Raw genomic sequence first — 20,830 nt, forward strand, 5'->3', positions numbered from 1 at the left:
ATCTATGTTCGGTAACGTGCCGCATATTATGTATTGTAAAAGTGGTCTGTTTGCAGCAATAAAGCCGTACTGCAGTCGATCTCCGCCGCTCACTGCCGCTGTGAAGAGGCTATGTACCGCATTGGCTATGCTTATCCGACTATGCGACGAGATCACGGCTGTTAGCTTGCGCGCTGACGCCACTAACGAGGAGCTGGACACATCAGCAGCGGCGTTGTCCCCGGAGCATGTGAGCTCGGTGGTGAAGGGAGTTACCGCCGCTGTAGAGGAGGTGGCAGCTTTGGCGCAGCAACACATGACCAGGCCAGCCCTGTCTCCGAGGCCGCCACTCGTATCCCCAAGATCCACGCAAAGGAATTCATTGCCTGGTAAGTTCAATATGACTAAAATATTGTAACTTGACAGAATATTCAGGTAATTACTACCACGTATGAATATTGGAGATAATACAAATATAAATGTTGAAACAAAAATTTATAATTAATTAAGTAGGCATTCATTTTCTTACAAATATACATGGAGGCTTATATTTGAGGTGTGTTGTACATCAAAATAAAAATATCCACTCACAATGCTAGTTCCGCAAACAAGACTGTTGTTGTGAAGGTAAGCATAACTTTAAATTGAAGGAATTACAAATACAAAACAGTGGACTCGTTTTTTGTAACAAGTGCACATACTATAAGGTTGGACATGTGCATATTACGCTGTTTTTTGATCTCCATTAGTTAAAAAAGAAAGTTTATTTTCTATTTTCAGATATTCCATTAACACCAAAGGAACGATCACTTTTAACCGGCGAGTCTGGGACCGAGACAAGTGGGGTGCGCGCTTCTCACTCGTCAGAATCTGTACTGGATGCGCCGGACTCACCACCTCCGAAACCAGCGAGACCTATAAGGTAAAAATGAATAAATGAAATATAATGATGCGGCGTGGGTAGCCGGCCCCCACCAGGTGAAGCGACGATATAGTTAAGGTCGTTTGAAGCCGCTGGATGCGGGCAGCGCTAGACCCGGTCATAGTGGCGAACTTTAATGGATGACGAGTGCCTTTTCGAGAGAAGAGTGAATTAGATGATACTCTAGGCCAATGCGTTTTTACAAATAAAGGCTTTATCATAACTTAAATAATTAGCATCAGACTCTATTGGACGTTAGTCTGTGGTAAAGTCAATAGAGCTTTATTTATATGACATTTAAAATAAATTTTACTATTAAAATTCCATAACTTTTATAAAATTCTATAAACCTTACTTTTTATAAACTTAACTGAAATTGAATTTTTTACGTATAACAAATTATGTTAAATTTTCAATAGAAAATTCATTACATTAAATTTGTATTCATTTACTCAATAAAATTAAAAAGCTTCCATTCACAGCTTGATTGGATTTTAAGTGAAGAAATAAAGTTTCTCTTTCTAAATTAATCGATTGACGAACAACTAAGAAGTATCAGATAAAACAATTCCGGTTTTTCGTGTCTACTTTATATTCACGTGACCTTGACACTGCGACCGGTGTATTTTCCGTTTTCACTTTTAGTGAAATCACAAGTTTTAGCATCACGTTCGGACAGTAAAAGTGAAAGCGTGGTGTGTTACAGGAAAATCGAGTTGGCCCCACCTTTACCGCCAAAGCGTAAGTCCGCCAACGATAACTCCTTGCTAGCCCTGTCCATCGATAGGTGAGTTATTGTTTATAAACAGTGATATTAATGCATTTTAATATAAAAACTAGATATAATATCGTTCGCAAATAATTACCTCGTTTTGCCTCCTGACAAATGAGAGTATTGTGATTTAATCTACCAGGGCCACAAGTACATTAGATATCTTAGATATTTATAGTCCTATGTAATTTATGTGTGGTGATGTTATTATAGGGCTACCGATACCGCTGTGCCGCGCCTTAGGTATGCGCGTGGCGAGACTGGGGGAGTATTGACCGCTCTGTTCTGTCAGTCCTCCACCCACGCTCGTTCCTTCTGCGTTCATGCTCTTATTTCCTTGTGACCCATCTCGCTATATCTTCCCAAGACATGGTACAGCGGTTTCGGTAGCAATATAATTTAGGACTAGGAGAGTTTGACGGGGTCGAACATAGGTTCTCAATCGATACTACTACTACTACCACCATGGCACTAGTGTTCAACGTTGTATCATTATTACCATATATTTGCATATATGTTGGGTAGGAACTTGTGATAAATAACTCACTTTATCTCATATTTTTTTAAGTTGTATTTTTAAAAGAAAAATCCTCTATAGTATCTTTGTTTTAATCACATCAGAACGTAAGGACAATAGTTCAATAGTAAAAGTTGGACGTCACTTGTCTTCTGCGTAAACTACAAAAGCTACTGTGCCTTGTATTAGTAATCTTTTTTTTTTTTTAAATTAGTCGTTCGATCAAAAATGTTATTTAAAAAGTTTACAAAGGCAACATAAAATTGTAAGGAAATTCCGGTATCCTTAATGATGTTTTTACCGTTTTTTGCTGACACCGTGGCGGAGACATAAACCCGCTTTCCACAACGACAGGGCAAAATCATTAACCATTAGGCTATCTATGCTCTTCTACTTGTGTAAGTTCCTATTTTAAATTTTATTAATTAATGTATTAAAAAAGAGACTTTTTGGTCAATATTAATCATATAACATTGGAATTCATTTTAAGAATCGAAGATCTAGTTAATTACTTGTTTTACGCGAGTCTCTTATATAACTATAATAATATAATCATGTTAGCGGCAAGAAATGCTTAATGAGATTACCTTGATACTATATTTATGTTGTAGAGAAAATATTGTGAACAGGATTTTAACGGTTTTATTTTAAATAAATTCTTTAAGTGAAAACTTATAATCGATTTTATGCTACTATTGATGTGTAAATATGTACTGAATGAAAGTTTTTACGTAATCAGTAAAATAAAAAATGAGTATAGAAAGAAAGAGGCAATTTTATAGTTTGAATGATGTTACATAAATTATCGAAAGTGTTATATAACATCAGACATACTTGATTTTTACTTTGAATACTATCAATTTGAATATAATGATTTGCTAAGATGTTCACAAGACTCTGGATACAGGTCGCTTTCAACCATTCCTATTGAATATCTATGGAGGAGGCCTATGTCCACTAGTTGATTTTTGACGATGATAATTCATCGTTTCAGATCATAGACGCCTGTGTCATACTGCATGGGTATACCATAAAAAAGAAAACATAAAAACTTGTTTGTGGGCACCAGCTATTTTATGTAATTAATGCACAAGTGTGAATTATATAAGGTTGTATCCTGGGTATCGAACTTGATCGATACGATCGCAAGTCTTGTTCCTCACCAATAGACATGTCTTTTTGCAGATTTGATATATTGTCAGATTAGTAAAGTTGATTAGTTTTTTTTTATTTTCAAGTGTACTCTGATTTCTATTTATTTAACTGCACATGAATATTCGGTATTGTTTTACATATGATTTGTTATTCAAATTAATGCTTTAATGTAAAAAAAAAATACTTAATTTATGGATTTGGTCGTTGTACATTGACTTCGATGCTCATTAATATTAATGAACTTTAGTGATAGGTATTAATGCGTAGTGCATTCTGATATTATTATTATCATAACATACAGATTCTATGACAATATTTAAAAATTTAGGCTTTGTTAATAGGCAAATTTGTTGATGAGCTACTACTTTTTACGAATTTGGAGAAGACTTTAAGGCTTGGGGTATAGATATAGTGTATAGAAGTTGGTGCGTTTTTTTCATCATTCATTTTGCTCTTTATTCTTTTGCAAACATGAATAAAATAAAATGTCATTATATTTCAGTAAAGGTCGTGTATAGGAATAATATTTTATAGATATATTTCAGTATATACTTATAACTGATTAATGTTTACAGGTTGTCCCTACAATCTCACAGCAGTGGCTCTTTGGACTCGATGCTTAATGTCTCCAATGACGAGGAGAGAAATGCTCACGACTCCATTAACCACGATCAAGTTTTCGCTACTCCGCCTAATTCTGATTTAGTTGGTACGTATCCTCACCAGATTTGTAACTGCTACTCGATGGACTGGGAAGCGTAGCGTAGATTCACCTACAAAGTATACGGACGACCTTGTTAAGGTCATCGGAAGACGTTAGATGTTGGCAGTTTCCATCCGCTCCTTTTGGAAGTCAATGGAGAAAGCTTACGTTCAGCAGTGGACGATGTCTAAATGATGATCTTGAAATATTGAACTAGATAATGTAAAACCTAGTGAATTAGGTTTATATTATAAATTATTACTCTATATAAGTAACATGACCCGCTTTTTTTCTAAATGGAATTTTCTGATTTTACAGTTAATAAATCTTCTACGACAGATAACGCCTTCATGCACGAAAAACTATAAATATTTATGTCATTTACTAACTTTTGTCAATTATATTCGAGAATAAAATATAATTTACTTAATTCAAGGCATGTGCAGTTGCAACAGCGCGAACGAAATACGGGCGTCGATAGAGTCGCATGAGATGCACATGAACAACGTGCACGCCCACTCCAATCATAATCGGTATGTATTTTTGTTTCAAAATGGCTTCGTAAGTCAGGACCCTTTTTAAAATTACGATAAAAATAAATTTTAATATTACGTCTTTAATATTTGTTAAACCTCTTTTGTAATGGCAATTCGTTTTACGTTTTGATTTAAATTCGCTGGTAATTAAAATTATTCTAATTGTTAATTTATAGTACAACGGGACATAAAATATATCACAAGTAACAGACGAAAAAGTTTAAGCCCTTTGTGGACTGGTTTTCACGACCAATTATTGTATGAATGGTTAACTGTCATTGTTAAAACGTTATTTGAATGTATGTGTAATAAACCATACCTAACCACACCAAATATATAATAGTAAATCTAACGAACATCATAATGTATTATATAAAAATAAAAATAATTTACTTGTTTATTTTATTAAATTAATAGTTTCTCCAATGAATCTGGATTTGTATCGGTGGGGCATGCAGAGATATCAACAGAACACAGCTTCACTTCCACATTTTCCTCTCACCTTTATTCAAGCCATACGGACAGGTATGTTTTTGAACAAACTCTCACTTGTGTTCAGTGTTCTCACTAATTGTTTGCATCGCACCAACGTCTGTCATCCGTATTACACTTTAATATCACAATCATAAACATTTAGTCCGTTTGTCTGTTTGTTGTTTGCCCTCTTTGTGTCCTTCACGCTTGCCCATTGTTTTTGCAGTACTTTTGAAAGTACAGACTATGTGACCGAAATGAAGTGCACAGTGCAAAGCTTTGAGGGCCGCATGAATGTAATCAATATGAACAGTGTAACCTCGCACCATTCGTCCAAGTGAGTGTTTTTTTTTCATTATTCATTTTTAATTTTTGTTCTATTCATCTTAAACATCTTGTGTGTTGATGTGGTAGTTTATTTAATTATATTAATTTGTTGTTAAATAATCGTTACATCATTTGAAACGTTTTAGAACTAAAAATCATTGTGGAAACTAAAAATGAATACTAATAAAAATTGTACACTTGTATAAAAATAGTGTAGTCGCTGATATTTTGGTTTGCATGTATGTAATATACATACATACGAAGACAGGGCAAATTTGTTTTTGCAGCATGAATACTCATATATGTAGTTGTAGTCCTTTAGGACATTTGATTCATGCGGTAACAAACAAATCAAATCAATGAGAACAACAAAAATGTGTAATTAAAAATTTTCAATTATATAGACTGGGCATGTCATTTACATCTTTGAATTATATTCTTGAAAAACAGATTAATACACACTTAGGCTGTAGGATGTTTATTGTAATTCCTATATCAAAGTAATTTAAACGTGTTACCAGTGTTTATTTACGGCACTGAATGATCGAGAGTCTTTAGAACCCATTAGCAAGCTTTCACTTACTTAAAGAACAATGGACAGGACTGAACGAAAGTAATCAAAATAGCCTAGCGGATTGGCGAGTTGAATTGGCAATGGTTAAGTTACAAAGCAAAACAGATGGTCGTTGGGGCCTAAAAGTTCCGGAGCAGGCTCTGTGGCAAGCGATTACTTAGAATGTCGCCTGATAAGGTGGACAGACTATCTTGTTAATATCCTAGAAAGAGGCTGGATACAGCCGCTTCCAACTAGACCTGTTGGAAGTATTTGGAGGCAGCCTATGTCCAACAGTGGACATTGGCCGCCTGCCGACGCCGAACTGACATAATAATGATGAATTTAAACTTATATTAAACTGCAAATGTGTCTAAAAAAATCAATCTAATTTTAAAGTCCTGAACAAATACTAAAACCTGTTATATCTTATGATTAACTCCAGGCTGGCTAGTATCACGTCAGACGAGAGCGAGACACCGCCCGAGCTGCCGGTGAAGACACGACGGAACATACGCGCCGACGTCCAGCAGCACTTTCCCAATGTCGAGATCAGGTCATTATTTTATATTAATATATTGTCCACATCTAAGTTAAAACGAATTAGTATTATGTTCAAATTAAATATATAAAGAAAATCGGTTAGTTTGATCTCAAAAGTTGTGAATTGATTAACAAAATAAAAATGTTACCGGTTGAATTTTTGTTAAGTTGCTTATGCGTTATATTTCACATTAAATGTCATTTAAATTTTAAAGGAATTATGTTTAATTAGGCAAAGTCCGGTATGCTCGCTGCACGGAGACGCGAGACCACACACTCTAGCTGACCACCACCCACCGCGGCCGCCGCCTTTACCACTGAAGAAGAAACACAGTCAGTATTATTTACTATTTTCAATTAGTGTTTGGGAAAACGGTAACATAAATAGATCATTGTAAAAGTATATAATTAACTACGGGACAGCTACCACTGTAAAATTATATAAACTACTTACTATAATACTTGTTTACATACAACTACTGTACTTCAATCGCCAGACGGAGTTAATATAACGGTCTTCTATTTTCACTTTCGTAAGCAAGTGAAAGGGACAAGATGATTGTATCGTCAATTGCAAAGAAATCTAAACATACTTTTACAAACGGTTTACTTTTAAAAAAAAATGTTAACATTAATATACCTTTTTTTAATTTACTGATTTTAAACATTAACGACCTCTCGGTGGATGAGAAATGGCGTCTCAATTTTTTTATTTTTGTATCTTCCGATGTGCTGGAGTGAAATAGTCGAAGTCACATTATAATCCAGATTCAATACAAGAAAATGACATGACAAGTGTAAGCTCTCTACTGTTGCATTTTAACGAATATAACTACTACACAGACGATAATTTAAGGTATTTAGTGTATATTGTGATCCGTTTTAATATATACACCAAATACACCGAAATGGAGTTAAACTTTTGGTTAACGTTACGTAGGTCACGTCGGACTAGCAATCGAGTGATAGAACTATAATATTGTTAAGAAAATAGAATTTAAGAAGTAAATAAACACAATTTAAATTAATAAATTCTATAACAAAGAAAAAAAATGAAACAAACAAAGTATACTTCCTGTAGTTATTCCTCGAGGGAAGGAGACATAGGTGAGGCGAGATATAAAAATACAAAGAATGAAATGGAATAAATTTGTGACGAACAAAAAAGAGGAATGGAGAAATGATATTAAGATGGAAGGAGTAAGGGAAATAAGAAAATTTAGTGAATAAATTATTATTGTAACTGTTATCTTTTCATACTCGGGACAGGGGAAGTACTAATAAGAAAAACTAATGAGATTAGTTGTCTGGTTTCTTGCACTAACTCTGTCTGGCGAATATAGTATAATTCGTACAAGTATGCAATGTATTAATTGTTGCGTAAAAATCCAAGTTTGTGGAAGTTTTATATTCGTATGAATTAATATTTATATATTCGAAGTTCCTCAATATTTATTTTTTATGCAACTATTGCTTCACTTTTATAAAGAATTAACACGGCAAATAAACATTCACTTCGGGTCACTAGGTTATTTACTAAAAATTTCAAATTACGACACATGAATAGAGAAACTCGGTGAATATAAGTTTTTAAAGTTGTCAATAGCTAGTTCCGGGTATATTTCTAAATGTTACATTAAGCAAAATCTATTTTAATATTTAAAGAATATATATTTACTATTCAAATATATACATAAGTGAAATAATAATTATCTAAATTTATGTCAAATTTCTTCGCTAATATTTTTATATATCGATTACTGAATAATTTACCATATGTATAAGTCAATAGGCTGTATTTAGTAGGTTATATAACAAATAACTGCGAAGTATTTGAGGTATTTCATTTTTAACACGTTCCTTCCCACGGCAATTTTTGAAGATTTTCCTATCAGGTCGCGTGGGGCGTATACGACCCACATGGCATGGAATGTGTTAATAAATATAAATAGATTAAAATTAGTTGTATAGATTTCGTCCCAATAATACGTGTTTGCTGTAAACCTTAAAAAATTAGTGAATGTTTACCACATAATTTTTGATTGACCAACATCTCATACTAATAAGACAAAAATTAAATCAATTAGGCTGTTAAGTGTATGAGCAAAAGTCTCTTTGTTACGAGTCTTACGAAACGAGTTTTTTTGTTGTCATTCTTCCGTTAATTAAAAAAAAATAATTCAACTAATTATGAACTATGGTGCTGCCGAAAGGGGGGACGTATCGTTTGCTCCATTCCATTAGTCCAACGTTGTGATGATGATGATTGCGGCGGCGATTGTTGCTCTTATCTACTCGGTTCCTATCTCACCGCGCTTTCCTAAGGCGCAGTACCGCTTTTTCGGTAGCACTATAGTTGAAATGAAATCATTTTGTTTTTAAGAATAATATGAATATTTGGTACAACTCGCTTGCTGTTAACCTTAAAAGAGTTTATAGTACCTTTAGGTCTGTCTTAAAGTTGTAAAAGAAGGAAAGATTAGAATACGTTTATAAATTCAACAAGGTAACATTTCTCCTTTTAAGGCGTACAGCAAATACGTTTTAAACTCGTGAAAAATATATTTTTTTAAAGTAAATACAAAAAGGACCCCTATTCTGCATCTTGCATGCCAACTGTTAATTGTGCACAATAAATTTCTACTCGTCAAAACATTTGTATCACACCAGTATCTTCAATCTTCAGTCACGCCACATCACAAATTAGTTTAGTATACGTCATTATCTCTAATCGTCACTCTATGATGTAAAATCTGTGTATCATCTCTAATCATGGTCGTAAATATACTCTTAATACTTTTTTATATACATATTTTTCGGTAATTATTCTGTCCAATAAGTGTGAAGGTAGTTTGTTGGACTGGAAATTAATTGTATGGGGGCTTACTGTAAATGTTTAACCCTTTGGCTACGCTAGTGTGCTCTGTCGGGGTTATACCGCTGTTGGATGATCAATGTACACTATGCATATGCGGAAATAAATACATCGCGGGATGTCGTCTATAGGCGTCATTCGTACACACAGGTCGGCATATGGATGTCGTCTATAGGCGACGCTCGTACATGCAGGTTGTCACATAGATGCAGTCTATAGGCGACACTCGTACACAGATGTCGTCTAAAGGCGACATTCGTACACACAGGTCGGCATACGGATATCGTCTATAGACGACGCTCGTACATGCAGGTTGTCCCACAGATGCAGTTTATAGGCGACACTCGTACACAGATGTCGTCTATAGGCGACACTCGTACACGCATGTAGTCACACGGATTTAATCCATAGACAACACTCGTAGCGAAAGGGTTAATGGTTATTATGACGGGCGCTATAACGGCATGTTTGTCTGTTGTGCCGGTGCGGCGCGGCAGTGTTCCAAAGCGTCGCCTACAGTGGTGAGTGGATCTATGCATGCAAAGCGCTAAGTAGCTACCAATACGCCTCTTAAGGACATCGCACACTGCTTACAATTATATTACTGTAACTGAAATCTTTAAAACTGGTAAAAGCTTATGTTAAGGCAATATAGATTGGTAAAGCCTATAATTGTATAAAAGATACAGGAGATAAACATTCCGGGGTCTGGTAATACTGATGTTCACATGACAAAACTCTATTTATGACAGGAGAAATTGTAAAATTGAACTTAAACCAGTAACTATCGGGTCTTTTGTCAGATTTTTCTCGATACTATCAACATTCCATACCAGACAGTTGTATATGTATTTAATTTTGTTATATCAATGTCTTGACATTTCCAAAAGTGCTTAGAAAAGCTTATTCGAAAGAATAAATATTTCTTCCTTTTTGTAAGAGACTTCAATTGGTTTATAAATGGTACATTTAATGACAGTTTTAAAATTATTGATTATATATTACTATGTATATTTTTTATTATTACTCAGTATATTATATTATACATTTTGGCGCACAAGTTATTTTTTGGGTAACTGTTAAATAATCACAAGTACTAACTTTATTTGTTCGGTCTTAAGATAACGATTTATATACTTAGTTTAGTGTACTAGAATCATTCGAATAGCACTTTTAGTTTGGAGTTCACTACAGGGTGTACGTAGTCCTTAACACAAAAGGAGGCAAGAAGGAATCGCGGCGTATTGTAACTTTTTGCTCTAGACATCACAGGTCCACTCCAAGATAATGACGTATTGGAGGCTCATTTTACGTGCTTGCGCGAACTTCACGGCTTTGCTATGGACTAAACTACATCATCTTTCAATAAAGCTTGCTTATGATTTCCGTGCTACACAAGTGTTAATAGGCTTATGCCGCGTAGTTTTGTCAGATAACAGAATCGGAATTTGGCGTTATGAGCAAGCCTATAATTGTACTTAGCGCTTCATTATGATCATTCGCCCTTGCTATGTATGTGGTGTTAATTTGGCGGTCATCGCTGATAGCAGCACACGTTGCCTTTGTTCTTAGTTCGTCGTTTTCACTAATAGTACACGCGTGTTGCAAGTGAATTTTTTTGTAACATATATTATTGTGTGCAGTTATGGCATATATGGAGATGTTTGGGAACTGCAGTCATCCGCCGAACAACGTCGCAGCGCCAACGGACATGTTCCGGCATTCGATCCACACATACAATTTGGCCAGGTAATATTATTTTAATGATAAAAAATTAAAAGTATTGTTTTTTTTATTATTTACTTTTCTTAAATTTTCAATCCTAGAAAGGACGAAGCGAATAGACTCTTCGCTTGTTAATGATAAAGTGTGTTGCTATACAGGATTTTTTAACACAATATATTAGTTAAAATCTTTTCCCACTTTAGACAGAAGTTTAAGTTTTTCTTTTATTTTATTCGTTATCTATAAATTGTTTCGACGTAACGACGTAACGACTTTATATGTTATATTTTATTGTTAATTGAAAATTTCTTTCTGTAAAATAAATAATTGCGTACTCGACCAATTATTCTTTTCTTTGTCATATTTCTGTTAAAATGCAGCCAGAGGAGCAAACAAAAAATTGAAACAATGCAAATTAAATAGTTAAAACAACACCTTTCTTTCAACACACGAAACATAAATTTGAATTATTATATATAATAGTTTATTCATATCCTACCTACTAAAACGTGACATTAATAATATAAATAATATCAAGGGGCAAAAAAAATAACTTGCTATAAACTATTTAAATAAAAATCAATTAAAACAGTGCAGTGCAGCATTAAAACAATAAATAAAGTCATTACTCATGAAATTATTTAATTTACTATTGGATTGCGACAGGCTAATTTTAGTTTTTTTTTTTAATAAGAATTATTAGATTAAGTTAATTAGTTGAATTTTTATTCCAGCGCCCAGCAAACATCAAGTGGTACAATAAGTGTACAGCGTCACCAACAAGTTCAACGTTCTATTGCTCAATCCTTCACAGTGCAACACTTTGGTACCCCGCCTCCGCCATTAAGGTTCTACTCTTGTATTTACATATTACATTTTTTACTTATCTATCTATCTAGATGATGGTTCGACGAGTTGCCTCCACAGGTCTCTATGACATGACTTTTTCAATGCGTTCGTTATTGTTAGGCCGGGTCACCCTCACAGAGTTTACCCATCGTTACCTGGTTATCGCCCTTTCGGTCTCTCTACTTTTCTTCTTATAACCAGCTTATTGAAATGTGGTGAAAAGCCTGGCCTTTATACAAAGTTTACTGAAAACAGGTATACTAGTAAATTTAACTTATTTTTTGTTATTAGCTTCCATAATAGGAAGTTTCTTTGTTCTTCAATAGAATATTACCTAAGAGCTTAAGTTGCTAGATTTAAAAAATATTGTTAAAGAACATTTGTGTAGTAAAAGTTACTACACTAAATGGCTTCAGAGCATATAACATCTGGAAATGTGTTAGTTGCTAGTTGATAAATGTCATTTAACATTCTTTTATAAAAAAAAAATAACTTTGTTAAGGTTGCCAGAATATGCGGTGTGGAGACTTCCAAACGTTCTTATTGGAAATTTTTAGGGGGGCCTATGGATCAGATTTTGACATCTTGCAGCTTAAATGATGATTTGTAATTATGGAATATAACATGATGATGATGATGAATTATCGAAATATAACATCTAGAATAACAATAAAACCTACTGCTTAACAAAACTTGGACTTAGTGTTCAGTGCTCACTTGATTAAATGTGTTACAGTGGATCAGATGAAAGCATGATGAAGAAATCAGCAGGAACTAGTCCCGTACCCCCGGAACCGCCTGCGTTGCCTCCGAAAATGAACAAAAATAAAGCACAGGTAACAAACATCGATTTTTTCTATTATGATAATATATTACATATAATCATAACATATTGATATGTTAGACTTATCAATTGATATATTATTTAGGTCTCAGTGAACTCGAGCAATGAACTTCTACCTCCACCATCGCCTCGGCCTTCATCAAATAACAGTTCAACTGATGAATCGTTTATGAATAATGTGGTAATTATTTTTATTTATACTGATTTATAACACAATAAAGATGTCCAAAAATAATATTTATACCTCCATAATATTTTTCAGAGTTCCGAAGAATTGTACCTTAGTTCCAATACACCAGGAAAATTCCCGCTCGAAGACGAGTTGGAGAATATTGTACAGCAGCCAATGCCTTCACCTGTACCATCACAGGTGAGATTTTTGATTTAGCTTTAATCTGCCCGACGTCAAGGAATCCCCGCAAGATTTCCATTAACACAAGCTAGATTGGCCTATGTTCAGGGTCTTCCAATAAACATAGCAAGATCTTCTACCCACGGACGATTAGCTCCTACATAGATTTATAATAATTTTCTTATAATTGTTTCGTTAACGATTTTATAAATAATAAACAATATTAAATTTTGTGACAAGTGAAAATACCTTTTTTATATGTTACAACAGAGAAGTGAAGGGAGCAGTGAACCGGCTGTGGCTACAGTGGAACCCAATACAAATGCTTCTGCGGAATCGGAAGACATTATCTTACAAACGGACATCAGTCAGTGGCTGTTGTTGAAGGCACCAGCTAAGGAGGGACCAGAAGTGAGAGGAGGACATCCTGATGCCCTCATTGTGCTCGCCACTAAGGCTACCAAAGGTGAGCTTTTATTTTACATTGTACTATTAACCTATTTTAATAAAATGGTGAACCAATAAGTATGTGCTCTATGTGCATTCACTAAGACTTCGATTTTTAGAGTTACAACTATTGTCAATTCTCAGTATCACATAGTAAACTGATACTTAAAATATGCCATGAAAAATTACATAAGAAAATGTTTATTTAATATACTTTAAAAAAGGTATGTACATTGACATACAATTTTATAATAAATTACCTAACGACGCAGTAAGTTTATCAATTAAGCACTGGCTCTTCCAAACGCCATATTATTCTATTTCAAAGTATGTTAACAATAAAAATTTTTGGAAATTAATTGTTCTAGTTTTATGGAAAAATAAAAATATTTCTAATACTATCAATAAAGCAATGCCAATGTCACAGTTTCTTGTTAAATCTCCTCAGTAGGTTTTTGCCAAATAAATTTAATTTTAGGCTGACGAAAATAGATGATTGTAATGATCTTATAAAATATAACTATTTTCGCTTTTGACTTTGACAGCAACATTTTCATAGGCAATTATTTCAGGTTTTTCATGTTTTGTTTGCTATCTATATTTTTTTCGTACTTTTGATCACTCATTACAATAGTGTACATAACATACTTTCAAAAACATGAAGTAAATTGCGGTTATCATGCAAAAAATAAATCATATAATAAATTACGTAATATTCAGGCATGTAATATTTGAAAATTCGTTATTTATTCTTTGTAATGTCAATGACACTTGGGTTTAAATTTCTCAGCTGGGTAATACTAACAAAAAGATTACATTTTCTCCATTTAAATTTACGTTTTTATTTAAAGTAAAAGAAAAACATTAGCAGCTAACCTTGTAACTTTCATGCTTTCACTTTACAGAATCGGACGAGTGTAAGTGGTTGGGCTCATGATATTGACTTGGGACTGAAAAAGCTGGTTTTCACTAATATTTATTAAAGCTTATCCAAAATTGCTGGATTTGATCAATATATAAACACGTTGCTAATTTAACTAATAGATTGATAAATACGGCTTTATTGTTTACATAATTTGCCTTGCACAATCTCACGAATTAAGCATGACAATCTATAACTCAATTTGAAATTTCATATATATTCATAGATTTATTTAGTCTTCAATAATAAAGTAGTGTATATTTTGCATGGAATAAATCACATTTTGTTCTAAAAACTGTGCATGCATAAATAGGAATGTCTGATGGCTTGCACAAAATATACAGGACAAGTCTTCTTGTGGTGTAAAGGTATAGAAAGCTCATTTGCCAATTTTCCTCTATTAGCAGTTGTATATTATAAAAAGATAGATTGTAATTTTAATCATATATTCCATCCTAGTAATTACACAACAATAAAGAGAACCATCCTCATTGATTATTGTATTGATCAATTTTTTCTAATATTCATAAATATTTCATATATTCAATATTCAGTGCATTAGCATTTTCATTTGCATTAGATCATTTCGTAATCATTTCATGTTACATATATTTTTTATCAATATAAAATACGCGTAGTATGATTCTTATTGGGGTTATGTTTCATTTTGAAAGTAAGCAAGATCTAAATTGAAGTTTCATGAGGAAATTTTGTTTTAAATTTTTCTTTACCCTTTACTACAGGTAGATTTAAACACTGCTGTGATTATTGTGAAATCAGACCATACATTAACAATTTAATTTGTACAGCAATACTATTAATTGCACTGAAACTAGATATTTTAAAGACAAAGCCAAGATATTCATATCACAGACGGCACTATAATTTATTGTAAATACAATATTCTATTTTGAATATCACGCTTTATGTTTATTCTATTCAGAGTTTTGTTGCGTATATTAAAAAGTATTGAATAATGCTGTTTGAATTCACATATTTCAACACGGTCTAGTGTTCAACATTTATAAGTATACATATGTATATAAAGCGTACCATTTAAATACGGATGCAAACAATTTGTAATGATTTTCAAGCCAATTAAGACCTAATTTATCTTGTCAATGCCTATTGTATTGAAGTTACATAATTCTAAAGTTCATTTCGAAATTTATTTATCTTTTAAAAATGTACTGTTCAAAATTCGTGATTAATTTTATTAACTTGCATAACTAGTTACAAATGTCATTAATAAGCTTTAATTAGTTACTTTTTTAATTTGTATAGTAATAAATAGTGTCTTGACAGAAATTTTGCTCATTAACGATTTTAAAAATATAATATTATAACCAAATTGTTCGCAATACTTGTATTTGATTGGTCCCGAGTAATAGATCGGGTGTAACATTTTTGTGGTGTGCGCAGATTTCGCGTACCAGGAGGCGTTCTTGGCGACGTACCGGACGTGGGTGTCGCCGGGTGGGTTGGTGGCACGGCTGGTACGACGGGCACATCACTTGCGCGCGAGAACCCATGAACTCAGATCCACTTTGGCCTTACTCACTAGAATCGTAGCTGACCTTACGTGAGTAATACATTTTTTTTGAATAGAAATTTATATGCATTTTTGAATCGTCAATTATTTTAACACAATAAGTTGTACTTCACCACCGACTTGGAATGCTGATCTCCTGAGATAAGCCGGCCAGAAACTCAATAGTTTATCATTTTAATGATGAAACTTAACATGTTTGATGTATATACATTAAGATATCAATCACTTAAATAAGTTAAAAACTAAATGCTACATATATCAATCAACTAAAAACTCTTGAAATCTATAATAAGAGTTATTTAATGATTCATTTTTAATTTAAAATTCAAAACTAAGAAACTGATGGTCTGAGGTATGTCTTGGAACTAATAATGTATGTGTACACTCTGACCCATTAAGGATATTTTAACTTTTTATAGCGAAATTTAGGTGTTACGAGCTTCTTTTTATTTCTTGTATTTGTCATAGCTTTATCATTGTTTTCTTATAGAAGTATTTAACTATTGTCGCATTAACAATATGTTATTAAGCCGTAGGGCTTTGACCTCTACCATAGATTTCTAATAGGAGGAATGCGGCAGCGTCCAGTGACTCGATGAATTTTCGTCTATGGACGTTGTGTGGGGACGAAGCTGTGGCGTGCATATCGCGTGCCACTCAAACACGCGTTACCTAGCAACGAGCTCTTACCCACGTGTCCGTCGATCGCATCGCGGCGGCGGCGGTGAAACGGATAAATGACAGATGGCGCCACAGTAGACGCAACAAAAGTTTGCATTGCGCTGTTGAGAGTCTCCGCGTTCATTATAAGTGCTAGCGGAGGTGCGGTCAACATGAACAAGAAGTTACAGAAGAACAAGAAGCTACAGAAGAACAAGAAGCTACAGAAGAACAAGAAGTTACAGTAATACGACCACTCCTACAAAGCATCGGACGCCATGCTTCGCTAGCCGTCCCCGGCGGCCATCTGTTCTGAGCGCTATAATGTGGATTGCTCACTACCACTTCAACTTGACAATCTATTCCGCTATATGCGTAATTCTACTATATCGAATGAACTTCTACTATATTAACTGCTTCAATAGATTCCTTACTGTCAAAGCTTAGCCTGTCGCAGTCCAATATGAAATGAATATATTTGAGAGTGATTACTTCATTAATGGATTTAATTTTATAATTATTAACAGTGATTATCTAAGCTGATTGAAGGTTAATAGTTCATATCATATATTTTGTTTATAAATTCAACGCATTGGTCTCGATTGCTGGATTGTGTCAGATAATGCATATCACCCAGAGCAAGTTATGTTTCACCAGTATTTACTACCAACAATGACAAATTTAACTAATTTAATAATTAAATAATTTTTTTATTAATAACAGGATGGCTGATTTGGATCGTCCACTAATGCAAGAAATTATGGAGTTCATTTATTGGCTCGTGGATGCTGAAGAATTGCCCATTGCGAAAGCTTTGCGACAGATACTCGTAGATAAACAGAAACAACTGCATTTCCAACAAGTAAGGACTTTCTAATTATTCACGACCTCATAACATTTCTTGTGCCAGAGATAACTCGTCAATAAGAAAAAAAACTTTATGATATATAAAGTTTTCTTTTCGGGCCGAACCACTAAACATGTATTATATTAAGATCCTATATATGCGACCCACAAAATGTCGCTGACACCAAAATAATTAACTCGAAAAATCACGTATTCGTTTTACAAAATGACCGCTTCAGAGTCCGTTATTTTAAGCAATCTAAATTTATGAAAAAAAAATTGCGATAAGTTACTCATCGTTGTTACATTCTGAGTAATTAATGTTTATTCTTAAAACATACAGACAAACACTAAGTGATGATTTTAATAATAGGAGCGCTAATTATAATTTTAGTAGCGTCATACTTTGGAACTTACTCGTAAGTTTTTTGTGCACCTATATACTGAACGATTCCTATTTATACATGATTTAATGACCTTGTTAAATTGGCGCGAAATGCACAGAGCTGAAACTAATTAATAATTTTTAGTAAGGTATTACAGTACCCGGCGATAAATATTGCACATCGACCTTTGAAAATAGATAATCAGCTAATTTGGGCTTCGTAGAGTACTATCTCTGTCTCGCATTACCTGGGTGACGTTTTGTTAATCGTTGTATTTTGTGCGACATAGATAACGCTCTACAAAGCCGAAATTAGCCGATTGTTTCTTTCCAAAGGACGATGTGCAATATTTACCGCTGGGTACTGTACTATAGTACTGTACTGTAGGTAGTTACATTTTGAAGAACCTTCCAGTTCATCTTTAATTAGTTATTACATTTCATCATAATCTCAGCTACGAGAGGTCCACAGCTGGACATAGGCCTTCACCGTAAATTCCCAATGAGACCGATAGGAACATAAAATTCTATGTTCATTTAGTCGTTGGATGTTTTACATTGCGTCTGCTGGTCCCAGGTCTCCACTACAGAACCTTAAGCCTCCGGCAGACCCAACTTAATGCTTATATTAATTTATTTTCAACTTACAGACTAACAACAGGTACGAATATGATACGCCATGTTACGGCACGGTATCGTTGCGACGGGATACACTGTTGGATTTCAAAGCTTCAGAGCTAGCCGAACAAATGACGTTATTGGACGCGGCGCTGTTCGTACGCATCACTACGGCGGAAGTGCTGTCTTGGCCCAGAGACCAGTCCGAGGAGAGCTCTCCCAATCTCACAAGGTTTACGGAGCACTTCAATAAAATGAGCTATTGGGCCCGTTCTAGGATATTAGAACAAGTTAGTACTTTATCTATTATTGTTATTATTAATTCAGAACATAACGAGTCTTATTCTAATAAAGCCATTGTGTTCTGTTATACTAGATTCAGTAAGTTTTTTTTAAAGTGTTGTTTGAAAGTATAACTATAAATTTAGAATAAGACACCAGTCTAAAGGTAATTCGATGAATTGCCATTGGTCAGAACTGGCAGTAGGCGTGGCACATCGCTAGTGCAATGAGTGGCCGATGGGGCTAAAAGTTTATCGAGTGACGACCACGAGCCGACGCAGCGTAGGTAGGCCCCTCTCTATCTGGACCACCGACATAATAAAGGTCGCTGGATACGGACAGCGCAAGACCCAGTCGTCGTGACGATCTTTGGTGGATGCCTAAGCCTTGCAGTGGACGTCGACGACGGCAAAGAAAGAAGAAAGACCTGTCAAAATCGGTGGATGGGTAGAAACTAATTGGCATAGACTAAGTAGCGGGATAGACTGGATAAAAAAGATAAAAGGCGTTGAGAGTGCAGTAAGAGAGAAAAAAAAATAAAGTTCATATAAAAAAGGTTACATGAAGACATACTTTCACTGCATTCTCAACGTGTTCAAATTGTGGTTTTATATTTGTGTGATTCGCATTGTTTGCCGCATACGCATTTATCAGCGGGCTGGCGGGCGGTGCATTTTTTGCTTGACTACCACTGCATTTGCGGAAGTGGCTAAATATTGGTCCTTTTATTAATTATGAATATTTTTTAAAAATGATCGTAAGTTCAGTAAGGTTTTATATGAAATCAAAAGTCTGAAAGTGGTAAAACTTTCTTACTTCTTTATGTTAAATTAGTTTAAACTATACACACAATCAATATGCAAAAAAGTCATTAGTTTACAATATTATTCTTATCACTTTGAAAAGATTAAAGATAGACCTCTAAGAGAAAAAGTAGATATGCCGAAGTTTGCCTTTCTCTGCAGAGTAATGGACGGAGATAGCTGCACATTTTGTGTAAATCTTACAAAGTTAATTTTTTTTTACAGGAGGAGGCAAGAGAGCGTGAGAAGTATGCTAGTAAATTCCTGAAGGTGATGAAGGCGCTACGGAAGATGAATAATTTTAATTCTTACCTTGCACTGGTATCCGCTTTAGACTCGCCTCCGGTCCGCCGGTTGGGTTGGCCCCGAGCCATAGTCGACACGTTGCACGACCACTGTGCACTCATTGATTCATCCAAGTCATTTAGTGCGTACAGAAATGCATTAGCAGAGACGCAGCCGCCCTGCATTCCTTATATGTAAGTACATATCCTCGTTAAACAAATATCTGTCATGTGCTGTTTTACATGTTGATATTTTGACTATCGCAGTTGTTACTAACAAAGCATTATATGGTTAAATGTAATCACTAAAAATATTTAATGTGCATCCATCCAGTTTGCAACTATAGGAGATTGTTCATATCTAATAAATAAGAGTTTTGTGTGTATTATTTGACGAAATTTTATTGTCCTGGATAAAATGTATTAGAAATTAGTATGAAAGATTGTAAAGAAAAATGTCTATTGCTATTATTTTAGCACGCTTACTAAAGAATAAGTCAGTTGTGTAAGCGTATTTTGTGTATTTGGGATTGTGAGTTCAGTTATATTCTAGATTCTGATTACTATTGATATTTAATATAGCGGTTTATTTTAAACTATTATTTATTAGTGTATTTGTTAACTTTGCAGCGGTCTAGTTCTTCAGGATCTAACATTTGTTCACATCGGTAACCCTGATCTATTGCCCGACGGCAGAATAAATTTCACCAAGAGATGGCAACAGTATCAAGTCATGGAGAGCATGAAGCGGTTTCATAAAGAGTGCGTTATTTTTATCTTTTTATTGTATAACAATAATTGCGTTATCAAGGCCGTGTGTACTTTGCTCAATCATAAAATTACATATTAATTCTATTATACCTAATAAACTATTAAAGCTATTTTTATTATAAATTAGGTAAGCA

The 20,830-nt window shown here is 34.2% G+C and overlaps 1 protein-coding gene across 7 annotated transcripts in view; it reads left to right on the plus strand.

Annotated features, from left to right (window-relative positions):
• The window catches only part of C3G (C3G guanyl-nucleotide exchange factor), a 52,692-nt gene that overhangs the window by 28,779 nt on the left and 3,083 nt on the right, over positions 1–20,830 (plus strand). For 3 of the 7 annotated variants that reach the window (XM_068772240.1, XM_068772235.1, XM_068772241.1), the window contains exons 5-26: positions 57–368; positions 760–901; positions 1,608–1,688; positions 3,921–4,054; positions 4,485–4,581; positions 5,002–5,109; positions 5,285–5,395; positions 6,384–6,494; positions 6,714–6,814; positions 9,854–9,877; positions 11,000–11,105; positions 11,816–11,929; positions 12,667–12,766; positions 12,860–12,955; positions 13,037–13,144; positions 13,397–13,592; positions 14,479–14,490; positions 15,918–16,077; positions 17,431–17,569; positions 18,589–18,846; positions 19,867–20,120; positions 20,556–20,687. In XM_068772240.1, the coding sequence (XP_068628341.1) occupies positions 57–368; positions 760–901; positions 1,608–1,688; positions 3,921–4,054; positions 4,485–4,581; positions 5,002–5,109; positions 5,285–5,395; positions 6,384–6,494; positions 6,714–6,814; positions 9,854–9,877; positions 11,000–11,105; positions 11,816–11,929; positions 12,667–12,766; positions 12,860–12,955; positions 13,037–13,144; positions 13,397–13,592; positions 14,479–14,490; positions 15,918–16,077; positions 17,431–17,569; positions 18,589–18,846; positions 19,867–20,120; positions 20,556–20,687 (2,896 nt within the window). The remainder of the gene's footprint in view (positions 1–56; positions 369–759; positions 902–1,607; positions 1,689–3,920; positions 4,055–4,484; positions 4,582–5,001; positions 5,110–5,284; positions 5,396–6,383; positions 6,495–6,713; positions 6,815–9,853; positions 9,878–10,999; positions 11,106–11,815; positions 11,930–12,666; positions 12,767–12,859; positions 12,956–13,036; positions 13,145–13,396; positions 13,593–14,478; positions 14,491–15,917; positions 16,078–17,430; positions 17,570–18,588; positions 18,847–19,866; positions 20,121–20,555; positions 20,688–20,830) is intronic. The other 4 variants (XM_068772236.1, XM_068772237.1, XM_068772239.1 and 1 more) reach the window with 4 other exon arrangements.

Source organism: Battus philenor, unplaced genomic scaffold, assembly GCF_028537555.1.
Source record: "Battus philenor isolate CCGP_79_NKW_IND1 unplaced genomic scaffold, ilBatPhil1.0.hap1 SCAF_5, whole genome shotgun sequence".
Classification (NCBI taxonomy): domain Eukaryota; kingdom Metazoa; phylum Arthropoda; class Insecta; order Lepidoptera; family Papilionidae; genus Battus; species Battus philenor.